The sequence below is a fragment of the Thunnus albacares genome, chromosome 5, assembly GCF_914725855.1.
Source record: "Thunnus albacares chromosome 5, fThuAlb1.1, whole genome shotgun sequence".
In the NCBI taxonomy this organism is placed as follows: Eukaryota; Metazoa; Chordata; class Actinopteri; order Scombriformes; family Scombridae; genus Thunnus; species Thunnus albacares.
In genome coordinates, this window is record NC_058110.1 from 19277974 (window position 1) to 19298416 (window position 20443).

The following is a 20443-nucleotide window of genomic DNA, read 5'->3' on the forward strand; positions in this document are numbered from 1 at the left end:
CAACCTACTATCAATATACATAAAACATTTTTATTGGTGCTTGGTATAAAGAAATCAGGACACCCCACTTGGAGAAAGTGGAAAATGCTTTTTTTTAAATCCCTGTTGCTGACTGTGAGATGTATTTTATATGATATATAAAATGGGGAAGTGATGTCTTATAATTTTGTTCTCCTGCCACAGATTATTGCTTTGAGTGAAAGAGATGCGCCGCATTTACTATATCCATCTGTTTAGCTGGCAGGAGCCTTCCTCAGTCTGAGACAAGGTGTTGAGGTGAGTCCAGTGAGAAGGGTATCAGGTGAAAGCAACCTAGCATCAATGGCTAACAGATTGCTCCAGGTCAACCAGAGACTGGCATCCTGTTGTTATCTGGATGACTTCCAGTGATACGGTTGCTACACTGCCCTACTTGTCTTGTTGATGTGACCTTTATCTTGGTGTGTGTGTGTGTGTGTGTGTGTGTGTGTGTGTGTGTGTGTGTGTGTGTGTGTGTGGAGGGGGTGGTGGGCACTAACATTACAGTGAAAGCAGAGACAGGTTACTGAAACTAATGATGAAATCGTATATAACAAGAGGAAACACTGATTGAGATAAGGAGAAAACAAAAGAACGCTAACTCTGTTTCTCTCACGAGCACACACACACACACACACACACACACACACACACACACACACACACACACACAGTTCTATAAACACATCAGAGCACAAAAAAAATGAGGAGACATCATGTAAAATCCCAGAATATATTGCATCTACATTACAGTAAATCATATACTGAAATGTTATCATACGTACAAATACAAATACAGTGTACTGGTCTTATTGGTGTAATAAACCCCAGCCTGCTGTAGCTATGATGACGCAGGTAATCACTTCAGGCCAATCTACCTCTGAACTTGTACAACAGTGACTTTCCCAATGAGGGTCTGACTATATCATAACAACTGACTTCATTACCATAATCATCATCACCATGAAACTGATTGTCAAACACAGAAAACACATACATATAATCCCAGTTTCATCATTATGCTGCACCAGAAATCCAGACAAACATTACATGAGTCTAAAGCTATTTTGAGATAATATTATAGCATATTCCTGGATCTGAATTAACACGTCACTTTCCAAGATTTCTTTTAAACATGTTATAAAAGAAATACTAATACATTACACTGATACAGCATAATTAACATTTACTCCTGCAAAATAAGATGGGGCATAGGACATTTTGGCCCAATGTCCCATGACCCTGTAACAGTTCCCTTTATTCCCTTTATTCAGCAATTGTCTTTGGCTTCTATCTTCTTTGTCTCACTTTCTCAGTGTTTTTACATGATTTTACGTGTAACTGAAAAGTTTACTTTCTTAATATGATATTCACAAATTTACAAAATTGATCATGTTTATAACATGAAATGCAAATTTTGATGCTGATTTGATCCCCTATACTTTGGACATGTTCAATTGTATTTTATGTCAGAATGTTTTTTTGTGGGACAGCATTTTGAAAAACAAAAAACTCCTCTTCAATTTTGTTGTTAAAATAAGATACAGAGTTACCTGCTCACAAAAAAAGACAAAAGGCTTGAATGGAGAAAAGTTACAACTTTTTTTTCAGCCACATTCAAGCTGAAATCAAAAAAAACCGAGCACATATGCATGATAAACATACAGGTATTAAAATTATGTATGGCAAAATTAAAAGTATCCCAACATTGCATGATTTAAGGCACTCTATTATAATACATACTGTGGAGTCAGATTGCTATCAATAGTGGAGGATTCTTGTCCATGCTACTTATCAAACAGAGTGAATAAATACAATAGAAATGCGATACATTTTTTAAATAAATTAATACAACTGGGCGATAATCTAGAAACTATACACAAGTTACTCATTCATGACACATAAAGGAACATTTTGTTTGGGATTTTTATGTGTTTTTAGTTTGTGTTTATGATTTTTTTTAACAACCTTGCTCTTGTATGTGATTGGCCATTACTCCTATCAGTTATGATTTTGCACAGTTACCTGCACATTGTGGCAGTGGTAGCATCTATTGGAACCCACAGAACATGTGTCTTAGACACTGTTTTTAAAGATGAAAGATGAAAGGTAATGTCCACTATAAATGCCATCTCCAGTGTTACCTTGTGACAAGGAGTGTCTGGTGCACCAGGGCTAGACCCAAATGCATGACTCACACAGTCAGTTTCCAAAACAAAGTCTTTACTAGGCAGGTTCGGTACATGGGCAGGCAGTCAGAGAAGGCAACAAGACAAAAAGGGCTAGGCAAAGGCAGAGTCAAAAAACAGATCTGGGGTCAAAAACACTAGAAGACAATAACTGGGATAATAATGCTGGAAAAAGGCTAAGACGAACTGGCTTAGGGAGCAGGGATCACACAGACTAAATACACAAAAGAAGTGAGGGTAAAGAGACACAGGTGGATGACATTAAAGGATGATGACGAAGACAGGAGTGGGAAACACACAAGGGCAGGAAGTGGATCTGAAACGGGAGGAGAGTTAGATACCAAAATAAAACAGAAAATTCAGAACTAAATGGGAAAGAAAAAACAAAACATAACCTAAAGACAGGATGAGCCATGAAACCTTGTTAAACTTGTAGGAACTGTGTGTTGCACAGACAGAGTTACATGATCTGTTACTCACCTTTCCATAACCTATTAACCATTGTACAAATACAATGATTTGTCAGCTATTCCAGCAGCAGAAAGGTAATTCCTTTAAACTGAACCAGGAAATAGCTCTGCAATGCAGTGGACAATTATAATCATGTGAACATTTTGGGTTATGACATTTAACTTTTGACTTTACTTTTCATTAAAGTTGGAGTGTGGGACTTTTGTCTCCTCCCTCTGGCAGTGAGAGTTATTAAAAAAACACTATTGACACATGCTTACCTCATGGGCTCCATGTAGCCTACTCTGTTGCTACTGGTGTGGCTGTAAAACAGTGAATACATTTTTTTGAGTGTCACACAACTCCTGCAAAATGACTTGTTTCACTATCAGAATTTAATTCATTTGGCCAGATAACATTTGGAAAGTCTAGAAGAGCCACACGATTCAATTATTTTATCACCATTGAAATTAGCAGAGGGCTAACTAGAAGTTAGCCGCTTGGCCGGCAGAAGTCTCTAGTGTGCATGCTTTGCCCATAGAGCATGCATGTTCATTTATATTTAAAAGTTCTGCACTGCAGATTTTGCAGACTTGATTTATTTAAACCTTTCTGAGACCCTGAGCTGTTTTAAGAGTCCTTAACACCTTAATCTCTAAAGTGAACCCCTGTCTCCTAGAAATTACTGTATATTCATATATTAATAAACTGTGACAGCAAAAAAAAAACTTATACTTTGATTTCTGTTCCAATCTAGCAGTACAATATCCAATGGTAGTACAGCATTATTAACCTTTTTATGGTTACTTTTAGACACTGGCAGCAGTTGTTTACATCAGAAAAAGATCATTATTATCATTTAACTGAAACCACAATCTTCACTAACCTTAACCAAAGTGCCTTTGTTGCCTATTTTTTATTTATTTATCTATTTTATTTGTAAGGGACCATTTACATTTGATGTACTGTACCAGAGTTAGCTTACAGCTAATTTTCATCTGCAGTCCCTTCAACCACACACCAAACACAGGATTCTGGACACTGGTGTCGACATCCTACATTTTGTACACTCGCCATCCATGTTTGCCAACACAATGTGATTGGGAAAACAATTTAGTAGTGTATAAACATAAAATTCTACGAGACAGGGTTGCCACTGTGAAGCTGGTGAGTAAAATATTATAAGAAATAGGATTAATGGCCAAACAATGAAACCAAATTATAATTATAATCTTTTAAACATATATATTGCTGAAATATAACAATAAAGGATGTTATTCTCTTTCTATGCGACTAAAATTCTTAAACCAAAGTAAATTTAAAATATGTTGACATACAAATCCTGAACATGAATGTAGTGGATTCTGTCCATTATCTTCACTGAGTCGTTTTCATATTAGACACAAAAGAGGTAAGTATGGTACATCTTGTATATCATTATAAAACACATTTTTCACAAATGGAATATCTCATTGATCCCATTAGATCAAAATCAAAACAGTTTCCTCTATATTCCTTTCTTTCATATTTCTTTCCTGCTTTGTGGCAAAGTCTTTCTAAAATACTCCCTAAATACTGTTCTTCTACAGTTATTACCCTTTGCCCGTCTGCCAGATGCCATTGGCTTTATTCAGCGAGGTGTTGCTACCCTGTTTGGTGTCTGTGTCAGACTTCATGGCTTGTTCAACAGCATCTGCCATGGGCAACTTGTCCTCTGCTTCTGTCTCTCTGTGGTAGAAGTAGTTGAAATTGGAGACAATGACAGGAACAGGCAAAGCAATGGTCAGCACACCAGCAATAGCACACAAGGTGCCCACCATTTTACCCCCCATGGTAATTGGACACATGTCCCCATAGCCTACAGTGGTCATGGTAACAACAGCCCACCAGAAGCCATCAGGTATGCTGACAAACTGTGTGTTAGGCTCATCTACTTCAGCAAAGTAGATAGCACTGGAGAAGAGGATGACACCGATGAAGAGGAAGAAGATGAGCAAGCCAAGCTCACGCATGCTAGCCTTCAGAGTCTGTCCGAGGATCTGTAGTCCCTTGGAGTGACGCGAGAGTTTGAATATACGAAACACCCTGACCAGACGGATGATACGCAGAATGGCCAAAGACATGTTCTGTCCTGAGTTCTCTTCAGGCGTTGTGACCAATTCTGTTACCACAGTAACAAAATAGGGGATGATGGATATAATGTCAATGATGTTCATGAGGTTGTGGAAAAATTCCTTTTTGCTAGGACAGACTAAAAATCGCACACACAGTTCAAAGAAGAACCACGCAATGCAGGCCGTCTCAACAATGAAGAAGGGATCAGTGAAAGTTGTAGGCTGTACACCAGGTGGAGCCACAGAAGTGTAGCCTCTGGATTGGTTGAAAGGCTGTACTGCTGTGGGCACAATTGTGTCAGTGTCATCTCTGAATTCTGGCAGTGTTTCCATGCAGAAAATAATGATGGATATGACAATTACAAAAACAGACACCAGTGCTACACCCCGGGCCGCATTGGAGCTCTCTGGGTACTCAAACAGCAGCCAGAATTGCCTATAGATATCATTATCAGGTAGAGGGATCTCAACATCCTTTATGAATCCCTCGTCTTCTCTGAACTGCTCCATGGCCTCGTTTCCAAGCTCGTAGAACAGAATTTCATCTGCAAACACGTCCAGGGGAACATTAGCTGGACGTCTGATCTTACCCCCTGACTGGTAGTAATACAAGATCCCGTCAAAACTGGGTCGGTTCCGATCAAAGAAATACTCGTTCCTCATGGGATCAAAGTAGTCCATCCTCTTAAAAGGGTCTCCTAGCAGCGTGTCAGGAAACTGGTCCAATGTTTTGAGCTGTGTCTCAAAACGCAGACCAGCAATGTTAATAATGACTTTCTGGTCTCCATCATTCAGCCCTCGTTTATCTACAAACAGATCCTCGCAGCACTCCTTAGTGAGCCGGCTGAAGATCATCTCACTCTCCTTAGTGCCCTCACTTCTTAACAGCAATTTCCAGTTGGAGATCATACTGGCACAGCTAGTGCGCCCCTGTCTGCTTGGAGTTGGCATTGTTGGAGACTGTGGTACTCCCAGTGTATGTATCTGTGGAATGGGCAAAGACGAGGTGGAATCCCAAATGCAGGAGGTCACTGAGGGACTGTGGTGGGAAGGCGTAGAGGATGGTTGAGGGATTTGCAGACGGTAGCTGCTGCCTGGGCTGTTGTGCTCTGGGGGCATGTCCACAGTGAGAGCTGTGGTCTCATCAGCATCAGTGTCCATTTCATCCTCAAGGCTGCCATCAAGGTCATCCAGGCTTTCAAAGTCTACCAGGGCCACCTCCATGGCTGCAGTTCAGCCAATGCAAAGCTGTGGGACCCCAGGATAAGACAATCACACACACAGAGACAGACAGATGGGAGGCTCAGTCGTCAGAATCAGCAGCAGAGCATCCAGTCTTCAGCAGAACCTACAGTAACAGGACAAAGTGACAACCGCCTCTATTTTTTTGCCCCTCCAACACCTGTAGAATGAGAGACAGAAAGAGAGAGTCAGTGTGTTTTTGACAGTGCATGCTTAAGGGCTTTGTTTGGTGTTAATTAACAAGTGACAAGAATATGACGTCTGAAAGCACATGTTCTATCGTGACTCCTTGTGTCTTAGATACCTATCTCTTTGGAAACCAGCAGTGAGAGAAAGAGAGGTGAGAGAGAGAGAGATACAGAAATGGGGGGAGAAAGTGGAGGAAGAGGGGAAGGCAGCAAAATGATGGAAAGAAAGAACAAAAAAAGATTTTAACAACAGGAGGAGATTCCACTTCTTTTTGACAGAAAGACAGAAGTAATCTTCTTGCTACTTTTTTGACAGTCTGTTATTGTGGAGACAGTGTGATGATTCATGTACCTGTGAAAAAAGGAGACAACAAACACAATATATATTTTTAATTTGTTTGTAAGTGTAGCTTTTTTGTTACATGTTGAAATATTTCTGGTTGTTCAAATTATTTTTCACACATACCGATCAGCCACAACATTAAAACCACTGACAGGTGACGTGAATAACAGTGATTATCTCATTACAACGGCACCTGTCAAGGGGTAGGATATATTAGGCAGCAAGTGAACTGTTAGTTCTTGAAGTTGATGTGTTGGTGGCAGGAAAAATGGGCAAGCGTAAGGATCTGAACGACTTTGACAAGGGCCAAATTGTGATGGCTAGATGACTGGGTCAGAGCATCTCCAAAACGGCAGGTCTTGTTGGGACTTCCCGGTATGCAGTTGTCAGTACCTACCAAAAGTGGTCCAAGGAAGGACAACCAGTACCTGGTGACAGGGTCATGGGCACACAAGGCTCACTGATGCACGTGGGAAGTGAAGGCTAGCCCATCTGGTCTGATCCCACAGAGGAGCTACTGTAGCACAAATTGCTGAAAAAGTTAATGCTGGCAATGATAGACAGGTGTCAGAACACAGTACTTCGCAGCTGCATATGGGGCTGTGTAGCTGCAGACTGGTCAGAGTGCTCCTGCTGACCCCTGTCCACTGCCAAAAGCGCCTATAATGGGGGTGTGAGCGTCAGAACTGGACCATGGAACAATGGAAGAAGGTGGCTTGGTCTGATGAATCATGTTTTCTTTTACATCATGTGGGCGGTCAGGTGCATGTGCGTCCTTTACTTGGGGAAGAGATGGCACCAGGATGCACTATGGGAAGAAGGCAAGCTGGTGGTGGCAGTGTGATGCTCTGGGCAATGTTTTGCTGGGAAACCTTGGGTCCTGGCATTCATTTGGATGTTACTTTGACACGTATCACCTACCTAAACATTATTGCAGACCAAGTTCACCCCTTCATGGCAATGGTATCCCCTAATGGCAGTGGCCTCTTTCAGCAGGACAAAGCACCCTGCCACATTGCAAAAATTGTTCAGGAATGGTTTGAGAAACATGACAAAGAGTTCAAGGTGTTGCCTTGGCCTCCAAATTCCCCTGATCTCAGTCCGATCAAGAATCTGTGGGATGTGCTGAAAAATAATTCCGATCCATGGCGGCCCCACCTTGCAACTTACAGGACTTAAAGGATCTGCTGCTAACGTCTTAGTGCCAGATACCAGAGGACACCTTCAGAGGTCTTGTGGAGTCCACGCATTGATGGGTCAGAGCTGTTTTGGTGGCATGAGGAAGACCTACACATTATTATGCAGGTGGTTTTGATGTTCTGGCTGATCTGTGTATTTGGCTACAACTAATTATATTTTTTAGGGTTTGTGCCCGAATTATAAAACCTAACCCCAAGCTCTCTTATTATCATACACACATTATTTGTCTTCCTTTCTCTTTCTTACATGAACATATACATAACACCTTCTCATGGGAAAGGGAGTTGAGGTACACACCCTGTATATCTTTGTAATGACCCCAATGAAGGTTGTAGGAGGAGAAGATGGTGCAGGGTAACTGGGACTGTGCATACATTAGTGCATAATTAACTGGCTGTGGAATGATAGCATGGGCCTCACTTCCTCCAGACACCAGGGCTCTCATTTGAACTGCACTGTGCCATTTAAGTCTACTGTTACTGTTACTGTTTAAGTCACTGTTCCTGTTTTCCTGTTTGTGTCTGCATTTAAATTTACCCACTACTTTTCATCGGCATAAACATCAAAACAAATAGTAACTTATCTGTGAAGTGTGCATGTGTTTGTCTGAATGCTGTGTGTGTGCTTATACTGTACATGTGTGTATGTGTGTGACCGAGTGCTGATGCCTGCAGATGTTTAATTAAAGACTCCAGAGATGAGTCACCTCCTAAAACCAGTGCCAGTGATACCAATCCTGCTGGGAAATAGAGAGAGAGACAGAGAGAGAGAGACCGAGAGAGAGAGAAAGAACAAGATGGACCAGCTGAGTGAATAAGGAGGATGACATGAAAATTGTTGGGAAGACGGATGTGGGAGGAAGGACGGGGTGGGATGAGGACAGAATGCAAAAGAAGGAAAGTGACAATGAGATAGAATGGGAGTTGATAGGTGGGTGGATGGATAGACAGGATGATGAGAGAGCAGCCCTGACAAAAGAAGAGGGGCGGCTAATCAAGAGCAGAAGAAACAGATGACGATGAGTGGGTAAAAGAAGCAAAAACTGTGACAGACTGTGCATACTGGAAGAGGGCTAATTTGAAACTGGTAAAGATGTCTAATGAGAACAAGTCAGAAACAGAAGAAGTAAGACTTAAAGGATTGTAAAAATAAGATAAAATTACATAATAAATTATATGATAAAGACCAAATCAAATCAAACCCTCAAGAACTCTCCTCCCCTCCTCCTCTCCTTTCTCCTCTCCTCATTATTTGACCCTTTGAGCAACCAGAACTTTTTCATGATCCTAAAATAGAAGCTGCAAACCAGCACACCCTGATCTACTGTTACAACAGTCCTGCTGTAACAGTAGATCAATACTTATACAATTAGCCCGTGATATTGCTCTGCTTGACCAGTTCCTAATGTTTTTTTTCAATAATTCAATATGGCATCAATATTTAATTTTACTTGATGCAACAGAAAGATTTGCCAACTCCTAAATGTCTGTCTCTGAAAGTAATGGAAAGTGACTGCTGTGACTGCCCAAAAAGACAAATGGTTTCCAAAACAGATGGACACACTGATTCAGCTATTTACCTTTAATTACAGCGGGGGCAAGATCTGCTGAGTGATATGTCCTCTGAGTGAGATTGAGACATATGAAATACGCTCTCTATTTTAATCATATAATTTCATAAGCTGCAATGCAAAAGCTGCTCTGCACTCTCACTAGAAGAAAATGGGAAATGGGAACTATAAACTACTCAGACAGGTTCACAAAAAGAGCGCCAAACAGCAACACAAACACAGCTTACCTTCCTTAGCAAAAGCTCTACAGACCATGTGTGTACAATACGCTGTATGTGTAAAATAGCAAAAACAGGAGAGGGAGAAAAGGTTCCTCCACAGGTTCTGCTACTGCTGCAGCTTTCTTCTACCTTCTCAACTGGGATCAGAATGACTAATCTATCACAGACTACACTGGGTAACCTTATGCTGGAGTAGAAACCAGAGCTTTGGCAAAGGCCACATGTGCACACACAAACACACACAAACACATGCAAACAAGCATGCAGAAACACAAACAACTTGTTCAAGATTGCTTCACTTAGGTATATCTTATTGTTATTATTGTTTGCAAGCAATTGTGTGTGTGTGTGTGTGTGTGTGTGTGTGTGTGTGTTTGTGTGTGTCTGTATATAAGTGTACGTATCTGTATGTGTGTGTGTGTTTAAACATAAGTGCAATAAGCTCTCGGGTGATGTGCTCATGGCCTCCTAGACTAGAACGGTGTGATTACATCCTCAGATCTCTTCATGCTTGACTCACTCACCCTACACACACACAAGCACACATACACACATACTCACACAGTGATAGGCCGTCTCCATATCTGTCTTATTTACGGTATCACCATAAATAATGGATGTTTAACAAATCCATTAACATGTTGAACGAGAGCAACATTGACAGAGGATCCAAAGCTTCCTTCCTCACTCCACACAGATTTCCACTTTCACTTTCAACTCAGTAAAATCCGATATTATCACCTCCTTGAACTCTGTACTTCACTTTCTTTAACTGTAAACTTTAAACTGTGCAGGTAGAGAACAAGCATTATTAATGAAATACAGTCTAAATTATGAAAACTCCATCTCTCACCTTCTACAGTCAAATATCTTCCATCATTAGCAGGAAACAAAAATGAAATTTAAACTCTTGAAGGGTTAGGGTTAGGTATTCTTTGGCTCCCGCAGGGGTTACAAATGGTCTTATGTCACATTCCACAGATTGACACTCAAGACACACCCAGCCATACCTCCTCACACTGTAAAACATATTTGTACGCACAGGCATGTAAGGAAGCTGTCACTCTATTCATATAATTTCAAGAGCATGTATGAACAACACCTTGTCAACGCTGATTAATCAACATGTCTTATTCTGTTTCCATTCATATTTGTGTAATTGTGAGATGACTTAAATCCTGTTTTATGTTCTTCAGTTTGATTTGTGACTAAATTTAAAGTACTCATGCAAGGATATCAGTTTTGTGCATTTCAGCCTAAGTAGGGTCATCATGAGAACCAGTCACCAACATATTCACATACAGTATATCTACTGTACTGTATACAATATATCTACTGAATGTGAATATGCAAATGCTCAAACATTCCCCCCAAAAAACAACAGCAAAAAATCTATACAACCAACCAATTAAACAAAAACAAAAACCAAAAACAAAACTAACACATACTTGCAAATGCTTAAACACTTCCTCCCCACAAAAAACAACAAAAATCTATACAACAACCAATCAATCAAACAAACAAAACCAAAAACAAACAAAAACAAACAAAACACCCCTGCCCTAGTAAACAACCAACCACCCAAATCAAAACAAACAAACAAACAAACACAAACAAAAACAATACACACTGACAAATGTTGTACATTGATATAAAACACTGAACGAGCTTTTAGTCTCATGAATTAAAAGATAAGCCAGTGTGGATTACATATGCAGATATGTGCTTAAACCCTAAGCAAACAGTTTTGTATATAAATATATATATATATATATAATATTTTATATATTAAAAATTGAATCACAATCAAATCAACTATGCTATTTGTTTACATACTGAAATTTAAGATTGCTCTTTTGACTTCTTTCCATTCAAATAATGTCATGACTATCTGAGGTTCTGTGTTATATTTGAAATTACAATGTTTTAACACATTGGGGGGTTAGGAATTGATTTTAGGATTAACAGGGCTTTAAAAAAATGGAAAAATTAATGGAATGAAAAATGAATAATTACTAGATATTTAAGATAAAGAGTTTGCCAGACAACAGCAGCTGTGCTCTGTAGCAGTGCTAAATGCTTGAAAGACGGCAGTGTGACCTTGACTCGTGGTTTTACAGCGTAAAACAGAGGTGTTGTGTGGGGCCCATGCCAACCCATAGTGCTCCATCTATTCTTGCTATTCTATTAATACACAGCGAATCATAGTGGGAGAAACCCATGAGATAACAGCTCTTGCCACATGTGATGCTCTAATGTACACAAACACAATATTGGAATCTGCATCAGAAATATGGTATCGCATGCTGTACATTTTAGTAAGCTAACCCCTGTGACTTTACCATGTGTAAACATGAACAGATGTTCAGGCAGATCTAGCTTAACTACTAGCCAATCCCTTCCTAGCTGGTTGGCAAGAAATGCATGTATGTCCAATATCCAATTTTTAACGTACACATATCATAAGTCCTCATAACATTTAGTATTAAGCTTTTCTGATTTGATTAATACAACAGAGGATTTACAGTGTTTCCACATTTAGACAAAGTTTGGAAAATGAAAAGCATTCACCAAAAACTTACATTACCAGTCAGTTTAGAAGCATAGTGTGAAGACTGATCTACTTTTGCACTCTTGTGCAAATGTATAAACATATATTAATGCACATTTATTTGAATCATGTCACATTTATGTCCCCTCCCCACTGACAACACATTAGGTCCATTTTGTTTGTTTGAGGAGGAACTTGATTGCTGATGTCAGACCTTTCAAGACATACTGCAGAAGGTTTTTAAAGCTATAGAGGTCAAACTTGAGACAAACACAGTTTATTACAGCTATTACGTCTCCCAAACCTACTACTATGGTTTAGAAGCAGACATTAGCTATAGTAGGTTTTTGTCTTTGTGCATGTGTATGTGTGTCCTAAGTAATTCCACTCAGGCTTGAGGCTTCATTAAAGTTTTATGTGATCTTTTCCTTGCAGCTGATCCATGTGAATATTCCACATTTCAATCTTAGAGGACCTCGGGTCTGATTTTGTCACAGCTGATCCTAATTAGTCACCTGGAAACATGGGTAGCAGTTTGCCTCTTATTCTTCTAGTTCATTAGTTCTTTAATCTTCTTACGTTTTCATGACTTTTAGCCCTTTCATTTATTATTTCTGCCATTTTTCCTTCACTGTACTGTCTTGAGGTATAGTATATGGTACTGTACTATACTAATAATGTGCTAAACTACATACTGTATAAACTCTATACTATGCTGGTAAACTGTTATGTAAATTTGCTCTAACTATTATGTAAAGCTCTGCTGCAGTTGTTCATGCTTCCTGCTTAATAGACAATGTCTGTGTCTAAATGACTGTTCACTCTCCTCATCACATACTGGAGTCCTAATTTCAGCATACTTTACTGAATAATATTCATTATCACAAGAATAAATCTGCAGTGTGCCAGATGTTTGTGGCTGAGCACAGTTGGTGTATCTGCTAAGTGCGCTTACACAAGCGTGCAGGCATTATGGTTAACTTTTCACTCTGTGTAGAGAACCTTGGGAGGCATTCTCACTTCATGGTGTACAGTACATACAGTATGGTTGACCTTGTATATTGGACCCTTTGTTATGCTCCTGTAATTTGGTGATGTGGGGGGTCTTTGTCTGTGTGAAGGCATTGGTTGGTGAAGCTGATATTTTTGGACCAGAGTTTTGACCCTATTAAGCAGATTAATGCAGGCTGGGCAGCTCAGTGCCATAAGCCGAGGGATCTCTTCCGTTGGATCAACACAGATACTTGCGAGCCATCACAGATAGGCACACAAACACAAAAGTATCACACACACTCACATACATATATTTATATATATATATATATATATATACACACACACACAGGGGAGAAACATAATGCTGCCTGAGTCATATTTTTCTCTAATGTATGAGACAGAAGGTGCAAACTGAACATACAAAATGTTCACTGTTAATATCTTACAACTGCTATGCCTGTGAGTGAAAATTTAAATTATGGTTAAGCCACCAAAATAACTTGGTTAAAGTTAGGGAAAGATTCATACTCAATTAACAATTACAATTTACAATTTCATAGAAACAGATTTTATTTTATTTTTTCAGTCCATCAAGTGCGGAGGCGTTCACGAAAGAGCTAGGTTTTTAGTCTTTACTTAAAGATTAAGAGGGACTCGGCGGATCAGATGGAGTTTGGTAACTCGTTCCACCAGCGGGGAACTACAGAAGAGAAGGGTCTTGCTAGCGACCTAGGGCCCTGTTGTGGTGGTGGTACCAGGTGCCACACTCGTCATACTACTGCACTTCCTGCAGTCATACATGTTCAACATCTACATGCACCCACTGGCTCAGATTATGGAAAACAATAAAATATGTTACCACAGTAATGCAGATGACACACAAATTTACATGACCTTATCACCAGGGGACTGTGGTCCAATACAAGCACTGAATAAGTGCACTGAACAAATCAACGATTGGATGTGCCAGAATTTTCTTCAGTCAAACAAAGATAAAACTGAAGTAATTGTTTTGGAGCCAAGGAAGAGCGATTAAAAGTCAGCACTCAGCTTCAATCAATAATGTTAAAAACCACAAACCAAGCCAGAAGTCTTGGACTTAGACCTGAATTTCAACAGCCACATTAAGACAATTAAAAAGTCAGCCTACTATCACCTGAAGAATATATCAAGAATTAAAGGATTTATGTCTCAGCAGGATTTGGAAAAACTTGTTCATGCATTTATCTTCAGTAGACTTGACTACTGTAACGCTGTCTTCACAGGTCTCCCTAAAAAAATCGATCAGACAGCTGCAGCTGATGCAGAACGCTGCTGCTCGAGTCCTCACTAAGACTAAGAAAGTGGATCATATCATTCCAGTTCTCAGATCTTTACACTGGCTTCCTGTCTGTCAAAGAATTGATTTCGAAATACTACCGTGGGCTATAAAGCACCGAATGGTTTAGGGCTGAAATACATTTCTGATCTGCTGCTACATTATGAACCATCCAGACCTCTCAGGTCGACTGGGACAGGTCAAAACAAAACATGCAGAAGCAGTATTCAGTTTTTATGCTCCACGTATCTGGAACAAACTCCCAGAAAACTGCAGGTCTGTTGCAACTCTCAGTTCTTTTAAATCACAGCTGAAGACTTTTCTGTTTGCTGCTGCCTTTAATTAAACCAAATTTGAAGGTTAATATCTTACACTGCACTGTAACTTTTATTCTCCTGTTTTATCTGTCTGATTCTATTTTAGCTTCTGTTTTATTTCAAAATTTAACACTTTTTAATTGATGCCTTTTATGCTCTATGTTAAACACTTTAAATTGCCTTGATGTTGAAATGTGCTATACAAATAAACTTGCGTTGCCTTACATTTACAAGCACATACAATTAAATAGCAATATATTAATAATAATAATAATAATAATAATAATAATAATAATAATAATAATAATAATAATAATAATAATAATAATAATAATAATAATAATAATAATAATAATAATACATATTAGCATTACAAACAATTTCAGACAGTATTACAGATGGAAATTTAGAATATATTTTAAATTATCAAGCATTTCGAGCTTTTAAATCACTCATGAAAATGATAAATTACAAATGTCCATTTGGCAATGGAGGTCTCAAAACCAGAGCCAAACGCTGCTTCTCATTAAGCTAAAAATAGATGCAAAATAGACTCATAATGATCTTCAGTGGCAGTAAAATGATGCACACTATCCTGTACGTTTGTACAGAGTATGAACGTGTATGTGTGTGTGTAATGATTTTTATTTGTGGATGCTGTGAATGAGAGTATTATTGTTTTTGCAACATTGGTTACATGGCAACTTGTTTTACCTCAATTATTCAGGTTAACTTCACTAATTCATGTTGTTATACTATAAAATTCATTGCTGTATATTACATATTTTAGCTGGAAAAAAAATCCTCATTATTATTTTGGATTTTTAGGGTTGCAGAATTAAATGTTTATCATTATTAATTCAGTAGTTTTTTCACCATCACCTCTAATTCTGTTGAAATTATTGTAGATCTGTAACATTCAACCTGAACCATTAATTTTAGCTCAAAATGAAGTCATATGGAGGAAAGTTGTGAGTGTAAAAAGGAGTGTGATGTGAATACCAAGAGAGGGAAGTTGGGTGTTTTGTGTTGTGCACCTTGCTGTGTTAGCATTGATTAAAGAAGATTATTCTAAGGGAAACTGTGGATTGATTATTACCATAGTGACTAGTTATATCAAGAATTCAGGGACACCAGTACATCATTTTGGATGACACAACCACATCACTCTGAATTAAAGACAGCTGATATGAGTTTCTTGATAAAATGCTATAAAACATCTAAATATCATTTTTTACACATACCCATCCCTACTCCATGTGTCTGTGTGGAGCAGATTTGTGGTCTACATGTGGTCTCCGCAAGGCATTCATAAGATGTAAGCTGCTGATGCTGACATGGGTGTGTCTGCAGGCTCCAGGCCAAGTCCCTGCGCACAGCAGCTGGGACCCAAATCCTCCCTTGGCATTTTGACAAAACCCACACATACTACAGCAACAACAGCACGAGCAAAACGCAGCCAAAATCACTTCCTAATAAATTATAAACTTCCTGTAGAGCATCTAAAAACAGCACATACAGTAGGCCTACTTTAGATATTGACAGAACTGTTGGCAATTATACTCTGGCTTTCCAACAGGTACAGACGTCTGTTTTTCATTCAATCAGAGAAATAAATCAACAGATTAAGAAGATTTACAGCTGTATTATTGAGGTCAATATCTCAAGCCCACCCACCGGAACAGAGATTCGGGCTGTCCCCAAAATACTGCATTTAGCATGCTGTGCTTAAGATTCACACCTACCTCTCAGTCAGAACTATGCAATGGTTAAAATAAACATCTAGAGATAGATAGTGTATACATACTCTTTAACCTACTGTTCCGGTTCAAGAAAAACACAGATAATCTCTGAGGTAGTAAGCCTATTTACTGTAAAGTAGTCACCTTTGTAGTTACATTTATTTGCTTCAGTGCCGCTTTTGAAGTATCGAATACTGAAAAAAAAAATGAAAAAAAAGCCAAATCAACACTCTGACAGAAGGACATCCTCACTTACTGGCACAGAGATTGACAAAAAGACTGATGTGCCAGCATGGGTCTGTCTGTCCTTAGGATGAAAGTGTTACACACCCACCGACACGCGCGCAGATATCCAGCCAGAGGCTAATCATTGTCAAAGCATAGTTGTACATAAATAGTACATGCTTCAACTTGATTCTTCATGATAACGGCAGGTTCAAATTTACAGCACACCAGGTCATACACTTAAACAAGTACCCCAGAGAACAAATTGGAGTATTTTTTGATCACATAAAATATTCATGCAATATTCGTTCTTCGAGATTCTGTTTAAAAGTTGCTAAATCTTTACTGGTGCACGTAAGTACATATCACCTTTTTCTGACTGAGCCACACCCACTTCAAACTAGTGAGAAGACTTCAGGAAAAAAACCCCCACAGAAATCTAGAAATGTGAAATAACCAACCCTGTTCTGACTTTGGCAGAGAATAGTATATTCCTATAGGATCCCATTACTCCTAAAGCTGACTGAGAAAAAATCATGACTCGTTCTGTCAGTCTAAGTGATCTCCCTACCATATATAGTTTCTCATATTTCCTGAGACAAGAGAAACTGAAAAAAGGAACAAATGTTATTATCTCTTCCCATTTCCAGATTTTTTTCTTTAACTTGTTGCAAAGAACACTTGTGTGCCAGATGACAAGCATCGTCCATTGTTCCACAAGCAATATCGTGCCATGTCTGCATTACCTTCCCTTACAAGCATTCATATAAATGTCTCTTCATGTAACTAAACTTCATTGAAATCTGAATGACTATCACCTATCACAACGTACTAACAGGTTATTTCCTCACAAAACAGAGCCAAAATGTTAAATACTGTCCTTAATTTTACCCCAAGAGCAATGAAATACATGCATGACCTCTATTTCCTCTCACCCCACCCCAGCATTCTTCCTCCATAGTGGGGATTAAGCCTGTCTCATTTACAGAAATATTGCATTATGTTTTAGAAACCCTTTTTTGTGCCAGACTTTTGTGCCAAAATACGGCCATCTGGTCTGACTCTCTATTACATATCACTAATCTCAGGTGCCGTACAAACAAGCACACACGCACGCATGCATGCACGCACGCAAACACAGATGCCAAAATACACCATGCATATTGAGTGAATCACCACATCTGCTGTTAAAACAACCATATGACACGCTGTGTACCCCTTTTGACCCCTACAGACTTTCTTTCTCTCTCTCAACAACAGCTTGGACAGCATGGACTCATTGCAACAAGTCTACAACTTTTTGTTTACCAGCTTGTGAAAAATGTAACTGCTGATGTTAAGGTAAATAAGAAAAAGGGTAAATTCATTCACAATTGTTTCACATACTGTATTTAAAGATAGTTAAACATCTTATCCTTAAAACAAAATCTTTGCTCCATAGTGTGCTATAAATACCACAACAGGTGGATGGAGGATGGAGGTGCGGTGGAGATTTGAGGAGTTCTGGGGAAAATGAATGAGACGCTTAAATATTCAAGGAATCTCAAATCAGGCATTCAGGTTGCCCCAAAGCTCATTTTGTCTCCTGCATGATGGCAGGAACAGTGTAGACTGAACCATTGTTAGTCACCAAGTACTTGAAAGAAAGTTTGCTTAGAGATAAATTATAGTTTGAACTTCAATGGCAGCATGTAACCCTGCATGAGACAGAGGCCAACGCAAACAGCAACAGTGCATAAAATGGTGGTGGAATTACTCAGGTGATCGGTATCTCTACCTCACACCTTTTTTCATACACGGGAAAAAAAATTACACATTGACAAAAGAGCAATATAATGCTGCAGAGGCATGTTATCACCTCTGGCCAGATGTTGGAAATAATAAGTGACACTTTTCACCTGAAGGTTTCCATTTCATACATTTCAAAGTTACAGTAAACATCCTTCTTTTTACTTCATTACATTTTTGTGCCAGCTGTATTTACGGCTTTCTTTGCAGATTAAGATTTTACATTAAGTCATTAAATATCATAGCAATAATAGCTGTTTATACTCATAATGCAAGAAAAATCAAAGAGGTGCTGACTTTCCTAAATCCTGAACATCTTTGACAATAACTGGAAAATTAGAAAATGTACATCACAAGACAGAATGGTCCTAAAGAGTGCTGAAATAATATTCCCAAACTCTACATAGAGAGAAAACAAAATATCACTTGAGAAATGTTGACATTTACACAGTTTCAGAAACAACTTTTTATACATTCAGTGAAAAAACATATAGTATGGAGAGATTACAGGCCCTTCCTGTTATTCTGTTTGCCTTAACGTCAAGTTTTCCATTCCTAGCTTTATTTAGAAATATTTAGATGAAAGCTGTGATTTCTCAGTTGATCCAGCGACACACAGTAACGCCGCTCCTGCAGCGCGACTGTGCAACAGCTGGTTGAACTGAAACGATCTCACAGAAACCGAGTTGAAGCACTTGTTGAAACACACTGTTTAAGGAGAGGAAAGTAGCCTACCTTCATTTCCGTCACGATCCCACAAACTTCCGGACGTTGCTGGTGAAAGTTTGGCGCTCCGGGCCGTGCCGGAGGCATGGTTAGTGCGCACTGGATCGACTGACCACAGCGCGCATCCCGTCACCCCGGTGCTGACCACACCGACAGCAGGCACGGTGGAGGTCACCCCGGGGCCAGATGTGAGAGTGATATAACAAGAGCATGATTACGTTTAATTTGGCCAATTCCCTGCTTGCAAAATCCCTGTTTTTCTTCGTACTCAAACCAAAAGCTGTGTCGCTTTATCTCGAGGGGAGGGACAGAGAGAGAGAGAGAGAGAGAGAGAGAGAGAGAGAGAGACTTAGAAGATTAAAAAGGGTTGTTTTCTAACCTCTGCCGGCTGCCTTATGCTCTCTTGACTGCACCACCGTCAGTTATGATCACTTTCTCTTCTCATTTCTAATCCCAATGCTGAATGAAGCAAGGAACCGTTTTTATCACAACAAAATCCTTAAAGGAAAGGTTCACTTTTTTTCAAGAGCTGCCCATAAGTACAGTGAAAGCATTTTTGGTCACAATCCTCTCCATACTGACTGTGAAAACATCTCCTCTTAAACCTCTATTTCAGTGTGATGGGAGACAAAACCCACAGTGCTCGTTCCATGCAAAAATGTATTCTTAAATTCAGCTGAAGCTAATATGAGGCTTCACTGGCCTGAGTTATAGATACATTAAGTGGGATCTTCCAAAGTTACAGTCTTTTGAGCATGAATTGTGCTTCCACGATGGACAGTGTTTCCTAATAAGGAGAAGCTGGAGGGATTGTAACACAAAGCTGGATTTTTGTCGTGAATAGACTGTAACTTTGTAAGATAGTCAATTGATTTGGAATGACTGCAGAAGACTCATATTAGCTTCAGCTGAATTTAAGAATTAATTTTTGTACAGGACGAGGATTGTGGATTTTGTCCTTCATCACTTATAGTGAAATTGTTTAAGAGGAGATCTTTTCACAGCTAGTATGAAGATCAGGATTGATTACAGTATATAATTCTTTCAATGTACATATGGGAATATGAGTGTTGTTTTAAAATAGACCTGAGAAAATATCCTAGTCCAGGATTCAGTGCAGGCTTTTTACTTTTGACAATGCCATCTGCGCTACTTTGTTGTCTTCTGCGTATTCACAAGTAGCCTAAGTACCGACAGTATAATGCATTTTAAATAAGCCATGCAGGTCAAAAGGGTAAACTCGCT

The 20443-nt window shown here is 39.1% G+C and overlaps 1 protein-coding gene across 1 annotated transcript; it reads right to left on the reverse strand.

Annotated features, from left to right (window-relative positions):
- Positions 1-3617: 3617 nt before the first annotated feature.
- On the reverse strand, positions 3618-19472 carry kcna10a (potassium voltage-gated channel, shaker-related subfamily, member 10a). Its single transcript, XM_044351633.1, has 2 exons — positions 19208-19472; positions 3618-6173 (listed from the first exon to the last, which is right to left on the reverse strand). Exon 2 carries the CDS (start codon positions 5993-5995, stop codon positions 4250-4252), a length of 1746 nt encoding a protein of 581 aa, XP_044207568.1. The 5' UTR covers positions 5996-6173; positions 19208-19472; the 3' UTR covers positions 3618-4249.
- Between the last annotated feature and the right edge of the window lie 971 nt (positions 19473-20443).

What these genes read in the sequence shown, in the direction of transcription:
- kcna10a (XM_044351633.1), bottom strand. Translation starts at nt 5,995, where the DNA reads ATGGAGGTGGCCCTGGTAGACTTTGAAAGCCTGGATGACCTTGATGGC.